This window comes from Lolium rigidum, chromosome 3 (genome assembly GCF_022539505.1).
Source record: "Lolium rigidum isolate FL_2022 chromosome 3, APGP_CSIRO_Lrig_0.1, whole genome shotgun sequence".
Classification (NCBI taxonomy): domain Eukaryota; kingdom Viridiplantae; phylum Streptophyta; class Magnoliopsida; order Poales; family Poaceae; genus Lolium; species Lolium rigidum.
In genome coordinates, this window is record NC_061510.1 from 375,680,716 (window position 1) to 375,698,983 (window position 18,268).

The 18,268-nt window shown below is 42.8% G+C and overlaps 2 protein-coding genes across 3 annotated transcripts; both read left to right on the forward strand.

The window, feature by feature from the left end:
* The first annotated feature begins 2,777 nt into the window (after window positions 1–2,777).
* Window positions 2,778–5,014, forward strand: LOC124704343 (protein FAR1-RELATED SEQUENCE 6-like). 2 transcript variants are annotated; one of them, XM_047236596.1, is made up of 3 exons: window positions 2,778–3,062; window positions 3,131–3,460; window positions 4,699–5,014. In XM_047236596.1, the coding sequence occupies exons 1-3, from the start codon at window positions 3,019–3,021 to the stop codon at window positions 4,997–4,999; spliced, it is 675 nt and encodes a 224-aa protein (XP_047092552.1). In that variant the 5' UTR covers window positions 2,778–3,018; the 3' UTR covers window positions 5,000–5,014. The 2 variants fall into 2 exon arrangements, with proteins under 2 accessions (XP_047092552.1, XP_047092553.1); XM_047236597.1 differs by having other exon boundaries at window positions 3,143–3,460.
* Window positions 5,015–5,081: 67 nt separating this feature from the next.
* LOC124704341 (protein FAR1-RELATED SEQUENCE 5-like) lies at window positions 5,082–7,777 on the forward strand. The gene is made up of 4 exons (XM_047236595.1): window positions 5,082–5,766; window positions 5,872–6,329; window positions 6,455–6,742; window positions 6,991–7,777. Exons 1-4 carry the CDS (start codon window positions 5,127–5,129, stop codon window positions 7,588–7,590), a joined length of 1,986 nt encoding a protein of 661 aa, XP_047092551.1. The 5' UTR covers window positions 5,082–5,126; the 3' UTR covers window positions 7,591–7,777.
* Window positions 7,778–18,268: the final 10,491 nt, after the last annotated feature.

The following is an 18,268-nucleotide window of genomic DNA, read 5'->3' on the forward strand; positions in this document are numbered from 1 at the left end:
AGCTCCATGTGTGATCCACGCAAGGAAAAAAAAGAGCTTGATCAGTTGAGTAGGCCGTTGTTCCAGTGACGGCGCTTAATTAATTATTAGTTCATCTGTTGTACTCTCTCTCTACAGCTTTATTAGAGCGTGCGTGTATCCCTAGGTCGCAAAGTTGATCAATATATATTATAAAAATTATATCATTAGAAAGTTTAGATGTTCTATTTTCTAATGATACAATTTTTTGCATTATATAATTTAAATTATATAGGTTAAATTGGCGACCTAGAGATACGAGGAAGACTAGTAAACGCGAGACGGAGGGAGTAGTTGTTTTGAATTTATCTAAATATATTTTATGTATCAATATATCTGAATCTATGAAACTAATATGAAACAGTAAAGAGTACTACGACATATTTGATAGTTGATTTTCTATAAGTTTTTCTCGTTCTCAATCATCCACCGGTTTCCAATCGGATGGATAGTAGAGACTAGGGCTACACGACAAAACTCGCCCAAAATCCTTGCACATGCAACGGAAGAACCAAGACAGACATGCGAATGAGGTTCACGATCCGAATAAGGTGTCAAGGTGGGATCCCACCGGGATTTCATTTATATTATATTTTGCCTTTTCTAGTTTAAAATTTAGCTGATTTAAAAAAAAAATTAGTTTCAAAATTTACACTAAAAAACAAAATTCACTACAAGTGAGACTTAGATGGGATCCTACTTGACACCCTAGATCTCAAATAACCGTTTCTAACACACATGCAACTAGAGAGCTTCGGAATCGGCCAGATTAAAGAGGATATAATATTGTTTACATCTTGAAAAAAGAAGAAGAAAAAACTAGAAATGTCCGGAGCACAAAAGCAGCAATCAGCATGATGATGGTTTGACCATCCGTGGGAATTTTAGGCTTTCTTGTGGAGAACTCTTATCCATCTCATCAACCGTGTTCCCCTTTGCATCTTTTCGTAATATAGCCAACAGGATAGGGTTTTTAGGTAGGCATAAGTTCCGTGGGTTCCCTTGATTGGCACCCGTCGTACTCTGGCCCGGGTAATTAATTCTTAGCGATTTACGTTCACGGAAGAAGTTCTCATGTCCATGCTTAATACTTCGCCACGTCCCGTCTGAACATTATTAAATGCTTTTTTTTTTGGTATAGGACGCAAACAGGCACATCACACTCACACACCATGACAATCCGTTCGTGAATAAATGTGACTTTAGCTTTCGTTTAATTTTTTTTTAAAAAAAATTGATCAACTTTTATGAAAATAAGAAAATATTGACATCTTCGCTCTAAATTAGTTGACACGGTTTTGTTCAGATTCAACACAAATATCATGTGTCTAGATGTACTTTAGTGTGTACGTTCGCTTATTTAATTTTTTTTGTTGCATCCACCGAGGGAGGGAGTATGAAACTAAAACTACTCCCTTTCGTTCCATAATACTTGTCGTTTGTTTGGATGTGTCTAGATTCTAGATACATTTTTATAGATATATCAAATCTATGACAACTAATATGGAAAGAAGGTAGCACTAAGATGAATCTAATGATACTAATTTAGTATCACAAATGTTGCTATTTTTTCTACTACAATTTTGTGTTGCTGATTTGGAGTAGAAAGTTGGTCAAGTTTAATAATGGTTGATTTAAGGGAAGACTAAATGTAACCTTATATGTCGATGGAGGGAATATACACATGCCGTCGAGTATGCGTGTACTAAATGTAAATTTCTCACGTACTATTGTTCGTCTCACTCTTTTTCGGAGAAGTACATTGATCTATTGATAACTGTTCATAGCAGTACATTTTTTTTTATAAAAAATACTATATTCAAGGAGTGATGTTTTGGCACATGGAAGCATATGCCCCCTTTATTTTGAAATGCATGTTAGACATATTTTGAAATGTCAAAAAAATTGAAACAAAAAATCCGCATGTACATCTTCATGTGCTACACGCTCACAAAGTCGTTTCATGAAAAATTAACTTGTCGTGTGACGTGTGTAAAAATACAAAATTCGGTGGTGAAATAAAGACTTGTCACAAGATAATTTTTTTATATAGACTGCAAAAAATATCGTTTTTCGTGAAACTTAGCGAACACACATATATTATGAAGATGTATATGTAAATTTTAATGTCAAATTTTTTTGACACTTCGAAATACTTTTTTTCGTAGAGGGATCATACACACCCGAAGTTTACGCTCGTTCTAAAATAAGTGTGATAGTTTTATCTGGATAAAGTTGTAACACTTATTTTAATACAAAGAGTTTTAAAATTACAATTAAAACCTTGGATCATCTCACTCAAGACGCCGCCTTTGTCACGGCTCCATCGGCGAAGTCGGGCGAAGCTTCTTATGTGCACGAGAAAACTATAAATTGCAACTAGTTGCACTAGCACCCCATTGTCAGATGTCACAGTTCTGAATTTTCAAATAATGCAAAATAATTTGAGACATATATTATGTTGTGTATTATACATCTGCAAAGTTTCATCCAAGAATTTAAAAAATGTCTGTCCTGCACAAAAGATCCTGCGACAAAGCTATCCATATAGTGCAAGTTGCAACTGTACAATATAGGGTAAGTGCCAGGTCGTGGCCTTATGGCGCCAGGACTGAATCGGTGCCGTTCGCCTGGCACGGAGATTCGCGATGGAGGCCCACACTCTCAGCTGGTTGACCCCTACCACTGAGCGATACGACTAGCTTCCTCCCCCGATACGACTAGCTACGACTCTGCCTAACTGACAAATACATCGGCAGCCTCCCCCACCTCCCCGTCCTTGTGCTCTGCCAGCTTGTACGGCATGCGGCCATGTCGCATGCCGGACCCCGGTCACCCCACCACCCCGGTCCCCTCCGCCCATTTCAAGTTTGAATCTCACGGTCAGGACCGTCGCCTTCCTCCAACTCCCTCTCAGGTCTGTTATTCTCCGGCCGCCGTTCCGCCTCGGCCGAAATCTATCCTCAAGAACTAGCCACCTCCCCCCCTTTCGCACAAGTGATGAAGGCAGGAACACCAGAGGGATTCACCGATTTGCTCCTCAGGTAATACCCCAAGCCTGCCCCAATCTCGTGTATTAGATTTCTTATGTCTCCTGATTTCACATGCCCAGCTCGTTCCCCAGAATGTCGCAGCAAAATCATGAGCCAAACTGGGACTGGTTCCCAACAAATGCCAGTCGGGATGCCGAATCGAGCGCACACACTTCGCCGACCATGCTGAGATCGAATTCAAGCGGCTGTGGATCAGATCCAGTGCCCTGCAGATCCGGAAATGATGAAGACTGCAGCAAAAATTCGGTGTTCGACCTCGACGAGTCTCCCCGTTCCGAGGAAGCAGACCTGTCAGCTCCAGAGTTGCAGCAACAATCCCAAATCCGGGATGATTTGCCAATCCAGACGGCATGCTATTCCCCTGCATCCAATCGCACTTTGAAGAGGAGGTTAGTTGCACCCGAGTATCCAATGAGAGCAGTCTGGATGTTCTTTATTATTACTACACCATAATCCCCGGATTAGCAATTAAATGTAGTTCCTGAATCTAGTTTGTTACAGGTACAGTGCTGATAGTACGCTTAATATGGAGTTTTAATACATGTTATGGTGGATTGTGTAGTTGCTCATATAAATAAAACGAAGGCCTATGTATATAAGTTTACATCTTCAGTGCCTCATACCTGATCCTGTTTGTTATCATTTAGTGCCTTCAGTATGCGGAAAAATCGCATCGATGAGTTGTTATATTAGAGTGTGTATAATCCTAGCTCATCAATAAGGTGAGCATGCCCTTGCTATCAAAAGGGAATCACCAACTACTGTCAATCAGCTCCCAGGGAGTGGTGCTAATATGTCATTATTTGTTGTTCCACCATGTGCTGGTTTTTTATTTAGCAATAAAAGACACACTAATCTCATGTATGTGTTCGTTTCAGTTAGTGTTGTGAACTACTGAACTCACATTTAACTAGCGAGCATTGTCTTCAACTGAAGCCCTTGCCCCTGTAGAAGTGCAAGAAGAGACACACTAATTTCTGTTCGCCAAGAACAAATAGATGCACAAGATTTGGGAATTGAGGGCTTTCTATTAAAGGTGTCAGGTCAAGTATTGGTATCATTATTCGTGTGTCGCCTTTGGGATTACACACATTTTCGTTATATCAAATTAGATAAAAAAAATAAAGTTGGGAGATTTTTTTTGTTAGTGTTTCATCTCTGTAAAGTTATGTTCCCGTGTCTATGCTGGGGGAGGATATGTAGATTGTACTGATTTTGTTGGGAAACAGATAATTCGATAGGCAATATTAAATTATACAACCATATTGATTCAAGATAGAAGTTAGTTTACGTTTTGTTATTAACATTGATGGACTATCTAGTTTTCAAACAAGCGAGCAGTGACGTATTGCATAATTAACTGCGCACCAATTTATTTTGTCGTTTACAATAAAATATTAAATTGGGCATTATTTTGGTTACGGTTCAAATAATGCCAAATTTTATATATATTTGTTTTCAGTACGTGCAGTTGTATTTTTTTCAACTTCTTTTATCATGTCAAAAGGGAAGTCACATCAGGCTGCTGATGGTGCTGTAATAAAAAAATCATATCTATGTAGATGACATGTGGGAGGTACTAGATATATTCCCATGGTTCACCCTGAACTCTTTTATGATTTTCCAGGTTCCGCCGAGGAGAAATTCCTGATTCAAGGGAACCAAGTTCAGGAAAGAAGAGTGCACTAGAAATAGCCATGAGGAAGTCAAATGAGAGAAGCTCTGAAGCTGTCACAGCACCAGTGATAGGGATGGAGTTCGATTCATTACCTGAAGCCTACGACTTTTATAATCTGTACTCATGGGAGATTGGATTCGGCATTAGATACGGGCCGTCAAGAAAGAACCCCTCAAAGAGCAAAATTCTGCAGGACATAACTTGTGGCTGTCAGGTAATACAGACAAAGTCTAATCATCACTCATTATAATGCTGCAGATTCCACTTTTCCATTTTGGTTGCAAAGGCCATATGTTTTAACCATGGTCTGCTGTATCGTTTGAACAGGGAAACCTAGACATCTCAACACACGTTCAGTTCGCTGCGGCTGCCCAGCAATGATCCGTTTGCACCGAACGGATGATCATGGATGGTACATTCACGAGTTTAGGAAAGATCACAATCATGGGCTGGCAATAAAACGCGGGGAAAAGTTGCAGTGGCCATCACATAGAAACATTGACCCGCACACGAAGGACCTTGTTAGGAACCTCAGGGACAACAATGTGGGCCTCACGAAGGTGTTTAGTGTTATTGGGAGCTTCTTCGGATCAATGGAAAATATTCCTTTCAACAAGCGATCACTAAGGACATTGTGTGCAAGCATCAGCAGGGACCATTCAGAGGATGACGTAAAGAAAACGTATGATGCTTTTTCAGAAATGAAGCTGAAAGACCCCAACTTTCGTGACAGCTGCTTGGTAGACTCGGAAGGGACGATCAGAGCACTAATGTGGACAAACGGGAAGAGCCGTATGCAGTACAATCTGTTCGGGGATGCAATAACCTTTGACACAACCTACCGAACAAACCAGTATGACATGCCTTTTGGATTATTCGTCGGTGTCAACAACCACTTCCAAAGTATAATCCTAGGTGGTGTCCTGTTGACGAACGAGAAGACAGAGACATTTGAGTGGGTGTTCAAAGAATTTGTATCTCTAATGGGAGGGAAACCACCAGTGACCATTCTTACAGGTACGGAATTAGAAAAAGCTACACTGTTTCCACTAGTTACATACTATCTTAATACTTGTATAGAGAAATCGATATAACCCATAATTTGATGTATTTGAATCACAGATCAGTGTCGTGCAATGGAGATAGCTATTGCTGCTGTTCTCCCTGAGACAACTCATAGATGGTGCAAGTGGCATGTTTTGCGCAAAGCTAAAGAATGCATGGGATCAGTCTATTCGAAAGCGTCCGGTTTCCGTGACGAGTTCCACAAGATTCTGGAGTACATGATAACAGTGGAGGAGTTTGAGGCGGCATGGTCAAGTCTCGTCGCAAAGTATGGTCTCGAGGAACACCCTTTCTTAACTCAGATTTTCGAGGTCAGAGAGAAGTGGGCGAAGCCATACTTTGCAGGAAAGTTCTGCGCCAGGATGACAAGCACCCAACGTTCTGAGAGTGCAAACCACATGCTAAAGGGTTTTGTCCCGCCAGGGTCTTCAATGAACATGTTTGTTAGGCACTACAATAAGCTGCAGTTTGACAGAGATGAGGAGGAGAACTACCAGGAGATGCGCAGCCGCCTGGTAAGGTCATTGCTAGTCGAACTAGTTAGAGGTTTTCATTTTACTGGTAATGTTACTCAAGTTTTTTTGTAAGCTGTTATGCCTTGAGGTTGACTTGTTGTTCACTCCATTATAAAACAAATCAGGGAGGTATAGTGCTCAACAGCGGGCTGCCTATTGAGATGCATGCGAGCAAGATTTACACGCCAAACATGTTTGGCTTGTTCAAGGTACACCTGTTCCAGTCGGGGTCATATATTGTGCAGGAGGTAATTGATGGACAAAGGTTCTTTGTGAAGCACGTATTCGCCGAGAAGAGAGAGAAATGGTCCCGGACAGAGTATGAGGTTATTTTTGATCCCCAGAGAGAGACTTTCAAGTGTGAGTGTGTGATGTACGAGCACATGGGAATGTTGTGCAGCCATGCACTCAGGGTAAGCATTGACTTGCCACTATAACAATTAATGCATCATATTACTATTGTCTAGATTATCCATAGGTCATTGCTTTTTTATAAGCTGGTGGCAGCGTTGTAATGCATGTACATTTAAAATAGGAGGATACTGTTTGATGCTAAAAATGCTAAAGATTTTCTGTTTCCCAATAATGTTTGAAAATATGAAATATCTAAAATGGGTCTGTGAGTTTTAAGCTGGTTCTAAATCCATCTTTGGGTTGGCAGGTTATGATCAGTCTAGGTATAACAGAAATACCTGCAAGCCACATCATGAGGAGGTGGACCAGAGATGCATACCGTGACATGCCTGCACATCTTATGATATATCAAAATGACAGCCCTGCTATGAAATCCACGAGCTTCCGCCACTCAGCTTTATACAGAACTGCAATTGAGATTGTTCAGATGGCGGACACTAATCCTGAGTCATACGAGGTAGCAATGTCCCACTTTTTAGATGCCATGCCTATCCTATCAGAAACAAGCAAGATAAAAGATGGTCTTGGGCTGGAAGAGAGACTTCATGCATCAGGCAAGCAAAGACAATACCAAGGAGACAGATACGAGAGCAGCAGTCTATGCCCAGACATGGTTGCTCCTCCCAAAAGGAAAGAGATGGGGCGACCAACCACAGCAAGAAGCCGGCCTGGTTACGAGAAGGTTAGTGTGCCGAGGACGAAATTTTGCACCATATGCCGTAGTAGGAGCCATAGGTCGAATGAGTGCCCATCGAACTGGAACAAGAAGCCACGGCGAGAGGCGCATTGCTCCAATTGTGGTATTGCTGGTCATAGGAAGACCAATTGTTTGACAACCAATTACTAGCAAACGAATTTATGGGATTGTGTGAGTGGATACCTGTAGGATGTTGTTAACCACATCTTGTGGAAATCCTATTTGAAGTTTTATTTTTTGTAGCTGAATTATGCACAGATTGTTATCTTGAGCTGAGTTAGAAGTTCCTGAAGGTTGTCACCACATGCTTAAGCAAATATATATCGTGGTTAACTCATTGCTCATTTCATTGTTACAAACCCCGTTGCACACTTGGGGAGTTTTATTCGTGAGCTATATACACTTTTACTCCAACAACTTGCACCCGGGGTGCAAAATAGTTCCACTTGCAAAACGGACAAAACTAGTCCCACAACCACAACTTGCAACACGGGTGCAAACTAGTCCATTTCAATCGAATTTGAGAGATTTTGAATGAATTTGAGCGAATTCGTTGGTGACTCAGCGTGCTGTTTTTGTGCTTGGTTGGATGGCTAAAGGACTCTAGGGGGCAAGTTTAACATGCGTGTGGCCATTCTCTAATATAAGAGCATCTCCACCGTGCCCCGTCGAGGCCCCCGGCGCTTTTTCATCCGGACGGCGAATTCGGTTCGCGCGCCCGGCCTCGTTCGTCCGGTTTGGCCCTTCATCCATCCGGCGAGCCCACGCCACCCCGGCCCCCGGGAGCGCCGGGACTCCGGACAGTGAAAAGCGAAGGCCCGATCGTCGTGACTCGACGCACGAACCCACCGCCACGTCGCTCAAAATCTCCCCCCCCTCGTATCTCCCGCCGGCACCACCCCGCCGGCTTGTTGCCCATTCCGCCGCCCTCCTTCCCCACCTGCCCAAATTTTATGTTGAATTTGTTTGAAATATGTCAAATGGTCGAGGTTGGGGTTTCGCGGGGACGGCTGGACTTCGGCGCTCCCCACGCCAAATCTTCATCCAATCCGGCGTGGGAGCGCCCAGTGGGGATGCTCTAACAAACGGCTCCTAGGGTTACTTCTAAAGAAACGCAAGGACACCTTTGTTCGATGGCTAGTGCGTACACTATTTTGTAATATATAGAATTGTTCCGTACGACGACATATATGGATAAAATCGTTGGTCAGCTAGATGACTTTACAAGCACAAAAAATGTTAAGGGTCCTTGTTCGGTGGGCAAAGGGCATTTCGGAAAATTCGGAGGATAAATACAGCCGTAGTATTTATACCGGGAGGTTCCATGTGATCATGGTAGGATCCTTTCATACTTAGAGACAGTGATAAGGGAAAAGGATGCCACCTTGCATTGTATAGTGTATCGAATGGTTCCTTATGAGAACACGTATGGATACCTTTGTTTGGTTGGCTAGATGACTTCACAAACAAAGAAAATGTCACGGATACTTTGTTCATCGGCCAAAGAACCGTATGGGCTAAATGTAGGATTCACACAACCACAGTTTCTATATCGAGAGGTTATTCATGATATCATGGTAGGATCCTTTCACCCTTGGAGACAATGATAAGGGTTAAGGACGCTTACGCCCGTTGTCTAGTATATGAGATGGTTCCTGGCAAAAACACATATGGATACCTTTGGTGGCTTGCTAGATGATTTTACAAACCAAGAAAATGCCAAGGATACTTTGTTCGGCGGCCAAAGAACCGTAGAGAAAAATCTAGGATTCAGACAACCACAATTTATATATCGAGAGGTTATTCATGATATCATGGTAGGATCCTTTCACCCTTGGAGACGAGTGATAAGGGTAAAGGTTGCTTACGCCCGTTGTCTAGTATATCAAGAAAATGGCAAGGATATTTTGTTCGGCGGCCAAAGAACCGTATGGGCAAAATGTAGGATACATACGACCACAATTTCTGTATCGAGGGGTTATTCATGATATTATGGTAGGATCTTTTCATACTTGGAGACACTAATAATGATAAAGGATGCCTACGCCTGTTGTCTAGTATATCAAATTGTTCGCTGCAACAACACATATGGATACCTTTGTTGGTTGGCTTGATGACTTTACAAACCAAGTAAATGTCAAGGATACTTTCTTCGGTGGCCAAACAATCGTATGGGCAAAATGTAGGATACATACGGCCATGATTTATGTATATCGGGAGGTTATCCATGTGATCATGGTAGGATCATTCCATCCTTGGAGACAATGATAAGGGTAATGGACGCATGCGCCCGTTTTCTAATATATCGAATGGTACCTTACGACAACCGTTGTGGATACCTTTTTTGGTCGGCTAGATGACTTTACAAACCAATAAGATGTCAAGGCTACTTTGTTGGACGGCCAAAGAACCGTATGGAAAAAATATAGGATACATACGTCCACGATTTCTATATCGAGAGGTTATCCATGTGATCATGGTAGGATCCATTCATGCTTGGAGACACTGATAAGGGAAAAGGATGCCACCTCACATTGTATAACATATCAAATGGTTCCTTATGAGAACACATATGGATACCTTTGTTTGGTTGGCTAGATGACTTCACAAACAAAGAAATATCACTGATACTTTGTTCATCGGCCCAAGAACCGTATGGGCAAAATGTAGGATTCATATAGCCACAATTTCTATATCGAGAGGTTATTCATGATATCATGGTAGGATCCTTTCATCCTTGGAGACAATGATAAGGGTAAAGGACACTTACACTCGTTGTTTAGTATATCAAATGGTTCCTTACAAAAACACATATGGATACCTTTGTTGGTTTGCTAGATGACTTCACAAACCAAGAAATTGCCAAGGATACTTTGTTCGACGGCCAAAGAACCGTATGGGAAAATGTAGGATACATACAACCACAATTTCTGTATCGAGAGGTTATTCATGATATCATGGTAGGATCCTTTCATACTTAGAGACACTAATAAGGGTAAGAGATGCCTACGCATGTTGTCTAGTATATCAAATTGTTCGATACCTTTGTTGGTTGGCTTGATGACTTTACAAACCAAGAAAATGTCAAGGATACTTTGTTCGGTTGCCAAACAACCGTATGGGCAAAATGTAGGATACATATGGCCACGATTTATGTATATCGGGAGGTTATCCATGCGATCATGGTAGGATCATTTCATCTTTGGAGACAATGATAAGGGTAATGGACGCATGCGCCCGTTTTCTAATATATCGAATGGTACCTTACGACAACACGTTTTGGATACCTTTGTTGGTCGGCTAGATGACTTTGCAAACCAATAAGATGTCAAGGATACTTTGTTGGACGACCAAAGAACCATATGGGAAAAATGTAGGATACATACGAGCATGATTTCTGTATCGAGAGGTTATCCATGTGATCATGGTTGGATACATTCATGCTTGGAGACACTGATAAGGGAAAAGGATGCCACCTCGCATTATATACTTTATCGAATGGTTCCTTATGAGAACACGTATGGATAGCTTTATTTGGTTGGCTAGATGATTTCACAAACAAAGAAATGTTACGGATACTTTGTTCATCGGCCAAAGTACCGTATGGGCAAAATGTAGGATTCATATAGCCACAATTTCTATATCGAGAGGTTATTCATGATATCATGGTAGGATCCTTTCATCCTTGGAGACAATGATAAGGGTAAAGGACGCTTACGCTCGTTGTCTAGTATATCAAATGGTTCCTTACAAAAACACATATGGATACCTTTGTTGGTTTGCTAGATGACTTCACAAACCAAGAAATTGCCAAGGATACTTTGTTCGCCGACCAAAGAACCGTATGGGAAAAATGTAGGATACATACAACCACAATTTGTGTATCGAGAGGTTATTCATGATATCATGGTAGGATCCTTTCATACTTAGAGACACTAATAAGGGTAAGGGATACCTTTGTTGATTTACAAAAACACATAAGGAACTGTATGGGCAAAATGTAGGATACATACAACCATGATTTATGTATATCGGGAGGTTATTCATGCGATCATGGTAGGATCATTCCATCCTTGGAGATAATGATAATGGTAATGGACGCATGCGCCAGTTTTCTAATATATCGAATGGTACCTTACGATAACACGTTTCGGATACCTTTGTTGGTCGGCTTGACGACTTTACAAACCAATAAAATGTCAATGATACATTTTTCGACGGCCAAAGAACCGTATGGGAAAAATGTAGGATACATACGACCATGATTTCTGTATCGAGAGGTTATCCATGTGATCACGGTAGGATCCATTCATGCTTGGAGACACTGATAAGGGAAAAGGATGCCACCTCGCATTGTATAGTATATCGAATGGTTCCTTATGAGAACACGTATGGATACCTTTGTTCGGTTGGCTAGATGACTTCACAAACAAAGAAAATGTCATGAGTACTTCGTTCATCGGCCAAATAACCGTATGGGCAAAATGTAGGATTCATATAGCCACAATTTCTGTATCGAGTGGTTATTCACGATAACACGGTAGCATCCTTTCACCCTTGGAGATAATGATAAGGGTAAAGTACGCTTACGCCCGTTGTCTAGTATATCAAATGGTTCCTTACAAAAGCACATATGGATACCTTTGTTGGTTTGCTAGATGACTTTACAAACCAAGAAAATGCCAATGATACTTTGTTCGGCGGTCAAAGAACCGTATGGGCAAAATGTAGGATACATACAACCACAATTTCTGTATCGAGAGGTTATTCATGATATCATGATATGCATGTTGTCTAGTATATAAAATGGTTTGTCGCAACAACACATATGGATATCTTTGTTGGTTGGCTTGATGACTTTACAAACCAAGAAAATGTCAAAGATACTTTGTTCGCTGGCCAAACAACCATATGTCAAAGGGTAATGGACGCATGCGCCCGTTTTTCTAATATATCGAATGGTACCTTACAACAACACGTTTTGGATACCTTTGTTGGTCAGCTAGATGACTTTACAAACCAATAAAATGTCATGGATACTTTGTTCGACGACCAAAGAACCGCATGGGAAAAATATAGGATACATACGACCACGATTTCTGTATCGAGAGGTTATACCTGTGATCATGGTAGGATCCTTTCACCCTTAAAGACACTGATAAGGGTAAAGGACGCTTACCACCGTTGTCTAGTATATCAAATGGTTCCTTACAAAAACACATATGGATACCTTTGTTGATTTACTAGATGACTTTACAAACCAAGAAATGCCAAGGATACTTTGTTCGACGACCAAAGAACCGTATGGGCAAAATGTAGGATACATACATCCACTATTTCTATATCGAGAGGTCATTCATTACATCATGGTAGGATCCTTTCACCCTTGGAGACACTGATAAGGGTAGATGACGCCTACGCCCGTTGTCTAGTATATCAAATGGTTCCTTACAGCAACACATATGGATACCTTTGTTGGTTTGCTAGATGATTTTACAAACCTAGAAAATGTCAAAGATATTCTAATATATCGAATGGTACCTTACAACAACACGTTTTGGATACCTCTGTTGGTCGGCTAGATGACTTTACAAACCAATAAAATGTCATGGATATCTTGACAGCAAGGAGCATCCGGGGCATTCGTATCGAATGGTTACTAGCAACCGAAGTGTTACTATGTGTCAAACGTCGGATCACCTTGTTATTGCGTAGGGTTTCTGATACTTTTGTTGCATGTAAAGATACGAATGGACAGAAGTGGTTACTATAGATGACCTGTGACGATACCACGTGCACGAGGAATAGTACTTCGGATAGGATAAATTTGATAGTGTGCGAGGATACCTTTGACAACAAGGTAAGCATCCGGGTCATGCATATCGAATGGCTACTTTTGTGACTCGGTCGGTGGGTGAGGATACATTTCATACCGAATGGTTATTAGCGCGATATGTGGCTGTAGAAATGACCAATAATGGTTATTTGATATGATCCCTGAGTGTGTATCCTCAAACGTTAATTCAGATGGCACGTGAGGATGCCATGATGTCGTAGTAGGATGACATGCCATTTGCAGGGGCCACGTGACGAGGACCCGTTACCTTCATTACACGCAAAGATACGAATGGACAAAAGTGGTTACTTCGTGCACAAGCGATAGTACTTCAGATAGGTCGTTTCCAGAGTGTGCGAGGGTACCTTGACATCAAGAATAGCATCCGGGGCATTCATATCGAATGGTTACTAGAAACCGAAGTGTTACTATGTGTAAAACGTCGGATCACCTTATTGCGTAGGGTTTCAGTTACTTTTGTTGCATGCAAAGATATCAATGGACAACAGTGGTTACTATAGATGACCCGTGACGATTACCACGTGCACGAGGAATAGTACTTCGGATATGATCGTTTTGATAGTGTGTGAGGATACATTTGACCGCAAGGAAAACATCCGGGTCATGCATATCGAACGGCTTCGTGACTTGGCCGATAAAAGTTACTCTAGATGAGGCGCGAGGATACAATGGCGAATGACCGATACAAATTTAAGTATAGGCAACGGACGTCCGTCTTTAAGGGTAATTGACGCATGCGCCCATTTTCTAATATATCGAACGGTACCTTACGACAACACATTTTGGATACCTTTGTTGGTCGGCTAGATGACTTAAAAACCAATAAAATGTCATGGATACCTTGACAGCAAGGATAGCATCCGAGGCATTCATATTGAATGGTTACTAGCAACCGAAGTGTTACTATGTGTCAAACATCGGATCACCTTGTTATTGCGTAGGGTTTCGGTTACTTTTGTTGCATGCAAAGATACAAATTGACAGAAGTGGTTACTATAGATGACCCGTGACGATACCACGTGCACGAGGAATAGTACTTCGGATATGATCGTTTTGATAGTGTGCGAGGATACCTTTGACAACAAGGTAAGCATCCGGGTCATGCATATCAAACGGCTACTTTCGTGACTTGGTCGGTGGGCGAGGATACATTGCATACCGAATGATTACTAGCGCGACATGTGACTGTAGAAATGGCCGATTAAAGTTACTCTAGGTGAGGCGCGAGGATACAATGGCGAACGACCGATACAAATTTAAGTATAGGCAACAGCTGTCCGTCTTATAGGATCCCTTTGACATTGTGCGAGGATTCCCTGTGTGCAAGGAAAGCATCCGGATCATGTATACCCTACTTTCGGGCTTGATCGGTGGGCGAGGATAGCTTGCATACCGAAGGTTATGTTAGAAGATGCGCGCGGATACAATGCCGAACGAAGGATACAACCTCCGAAAGGTCCTTCGAAGTGGAACAATTTGATAGTGCGTGAGGATACCACGCGCCGAAAGATTAGTGCGTGAGGATACATTTTTGCTGAGATTGGGGGATTCTTTGATATGATACCTGAGTGTGTATCCTCAAACGTTAATTCATATGGTACGTGAGGATACCATGCCGTCGCAGTAGGATGTCATGCCATTATTTGGAAATGATTTTTGAAAATTAGGGTACACTGCATTGACTCTGTAAAAACTCTAAATCATGAGGCACAACATCTAAACGACAGTCCAACTTGTTTGAGCCGATATGGTGAAATATATCCATCTAATCGTAATGATTGCTCAATATAAATTCTGGGTGATGGATCGTTGATGTGCAATAATCCCTATTGTATTTTGGGTCTGATTACTGATCAACTACAGAGCTGCCTTAGCAAGGTTACCAGCAGCAAATGGTTTCGAGATTTTTCATCGTGCTTCATTATTCATTGGACGTGGATATCTGCTGTCTCAAACAGACCACATTAAGTGTCTCTTGAGAAAAACACAGTGTACAGACTACACGGTGCAACATCAATGGATAATAAACTAACGATCTTGGAACTATGAGAATGAACGAAATTAGTCATGTTGGTGTGCCTGAACTGCAACTGGCATCAAAACATGGTCAGTTCACGTGCATTTTGTAAATAACTGACGAGTACTTTTCTGATTTATTTGAGCACGAGAATGGATCAAAATTTTGGTTATAGCGGCACCACTGCTTATGAAAGATAAAACAAATCGTCGCTACTAAAAGAATAAACAGCTATGTAGCTTAGCGATAAGACACAATAAATGCATAGGTGGATGCAAACAGGATGCAAAAAAATGTGTGGACAATGTGTTTATAACTAACAACTGTAAAATATAAACCAATAATGCAGAACGAAACTGAGTTTTTCTAGAACTAAGATAATGGTTCCAACAGATAAAGTAAAAGAGATGCAACAAAAAAACATTTTGTGCGAGAGAGGCAACGAAACCCGGAAGAACAGGGAATGGAGTTCGGACATTGAGTTGCGGTTTGAATCCGGTCAGCTATCGCTCCGTGACACTTTCGGAAGAAAGGGGAACGAGTTCGTACTAGCCTGTTATGCACTTCAAACAGATCTTAATACTTGTGCTGTTGGTTACTATGCTGACTTCCAAAGAACTTTATACGATTATGGCCATCTTTAGTTGTATTACGTTCTAAAAAAGGAGATGAGCAGCTTTCATTTGGACGAAATTTTCGAATTCGGAACGAGTGAGCTGAAAATGCGAGAAAAAGCCAACAATAAAAGGAGGACTGGAGAGGTACGTAGTAGGCCGCAGGTGGTACTCGCTCGCTGCAGCCTGCGTACTGCGAGAGGACGAGATGAGTACTGAAGTGAGGGCGGACAAGTACCATGCACCATGCGGCTGTACAGGAGCACGAGTGTAAATACGCGAGAGGTTCCTAGACTTCGGTACACATACGCTCAATGCGGTCAACGCTGTGGGGGAATCTCCAGCTGAACCCACGGTTCCAGATAAGGTCACGGCGCCATAACGCCAGCACGAAATTCACGTTCGCATGCATTGGTTTGTACATGACACCACCCGTGGATGCCAGATGATGCGTAGCGTAGGCGACAAACCTGCGAGCTGAGCCAGGAAATATTCTCGCTTCGATCGCAAGACACGACATGTGCGGCAGCCGCTCGTACACGCCGAGATGAAAGGTGATGATTGCACGGAAGCTTTTGTTTTTGCGTCGCCGAGCAGAGGAACAGAGAAGAGCCTTGTCCTCGCCGCCGTCATATCGGCGGTCGTGACACGGCAAAGAGACAACGGCCGGGGCCGGATTCCTCTCACGCCCTCCCAGCCATCCATCGGTCACTCGAGATCACGACGGTGAAGCAATCATGAAACGACGCAGTGAATCAAGAGCCGCAGCAGTTTGATGCGTTGCGAAAACGAACTCATCTGATTGTTAATTATTATATAATACACGGTTGCGATACGTGCAATCGATTATCTTGATTCTTGACCGGCGACTTTTGGTGTAGATTGACGATTTATATGTTATGATAAGCTCGCGTTTTCAAGTAGTTTTCTGACAAAATTTCATTTCAAGTGATTCTTCGGTCAAGAACATTTAAGTCGCAGCTCACAACAGTTTATGAACTTCAAATTAACAAACATCGCGGCCTTAAGTAGCCTCCATGGCACACAACCTGGTACAAGAAAAATGGTTGCTGAATCTATACTGTTACACTAGGGCTTCTTCTCTTCACACACCTTAGGGTGACTTCTTTTGGGCTTATGCTTATGCATAAGCCGGCTTATGGCAAACTGTGGGGGGAAACTACGGTGAGGAGAAACTTGTAGAATCCGTTTGGAGACTTCTTTTAGGCTTTTAGAAGTTTGACTTATTTCATAGGTTGAGTTGTGAAATATCTGTACTGCCCTTGAATTAGAAATGTTTCAGTGGGTCATCGAATTTGACGGCAGCCACAGCCTGCGGAGCGGGCGGGGTAGGCGCCGGCGAGGTCTCCGCATGCGGGGAGGCGCCGGCGAGGTCGCCGCGTGCGGGGGAGGCAGCGACGGCGGCGGCGGTGAGGTCGCCGGCGAACCTGCAGGGTTGGCGCTCCAGAGGAGAGGCGGGCCGCGGCTTGGCAACCAGAGGGAAAAGCGGAGCGGGCGGGGGAGGCTCCGTCGAGGTCGCCGCGGGCGGGGGAGAGACGATCTGGCCGGGTGGGAGCCGGTTGCAGTCTTGGAGCTCCCGGGGCGGTCTTGGAGCTCGACGGCCGGTCTTGGAGCTCGACGGCCGGCCTTGGAGCTTCGGGGTTGAGGGCGGGGCGGGTGGGATCCGGCCTCCCGCTGCCAGGATCTGCGGTCAACGGCTGAGGTAGGGCGGCGACGGAGGAACAACGTCGGAACATTGGGGAGTGGCGGCGGGCTCGGTGGGAGCGAGCGAGGACGGGGGTGGGGAGCGAGCGAGGACGGGGGGTGGGGAACGATTCATTTTTTCTTTTTCTTTTTTTCTCCCTTTGACTCGGTAGCCGGGCGGTGGCATTCTGTTGTAAATTTCATGAAACGACATGTCCGTTTCCACAAAACGTTTGGTGAACTCGTGGGGAAGCTCGGGAAACTGCTCTCGAGCAGTTTCTCCCCACTACACGTACATGGGCTTCTGGGGTGTTTCTCGGTGGGGAGAAGCCAGACACTTCTTTTGGGCTTGTGCTGCCCATGACCTCGAAGCCGCGCGGGAAGCCCAAAAGAAGTCACCCTTAGTGGGAGTAAAAAAGCTCACATTGTAAACCACTCCAAATATCTCCCAACTAGCAGTTATGTCATACCTCATGAAAAAATCTCTTTGCTACAATTAAACACATTTTATCTTCTCATCGGATTCAAGTAGGAATGGCATTTCCACTATTTCAATCCTATGATTTTCTTTTCCTATGAATCAAATGAGCTCTTATTATTACTATATATATACATCCTCAAATTTGTTTTTCTTTC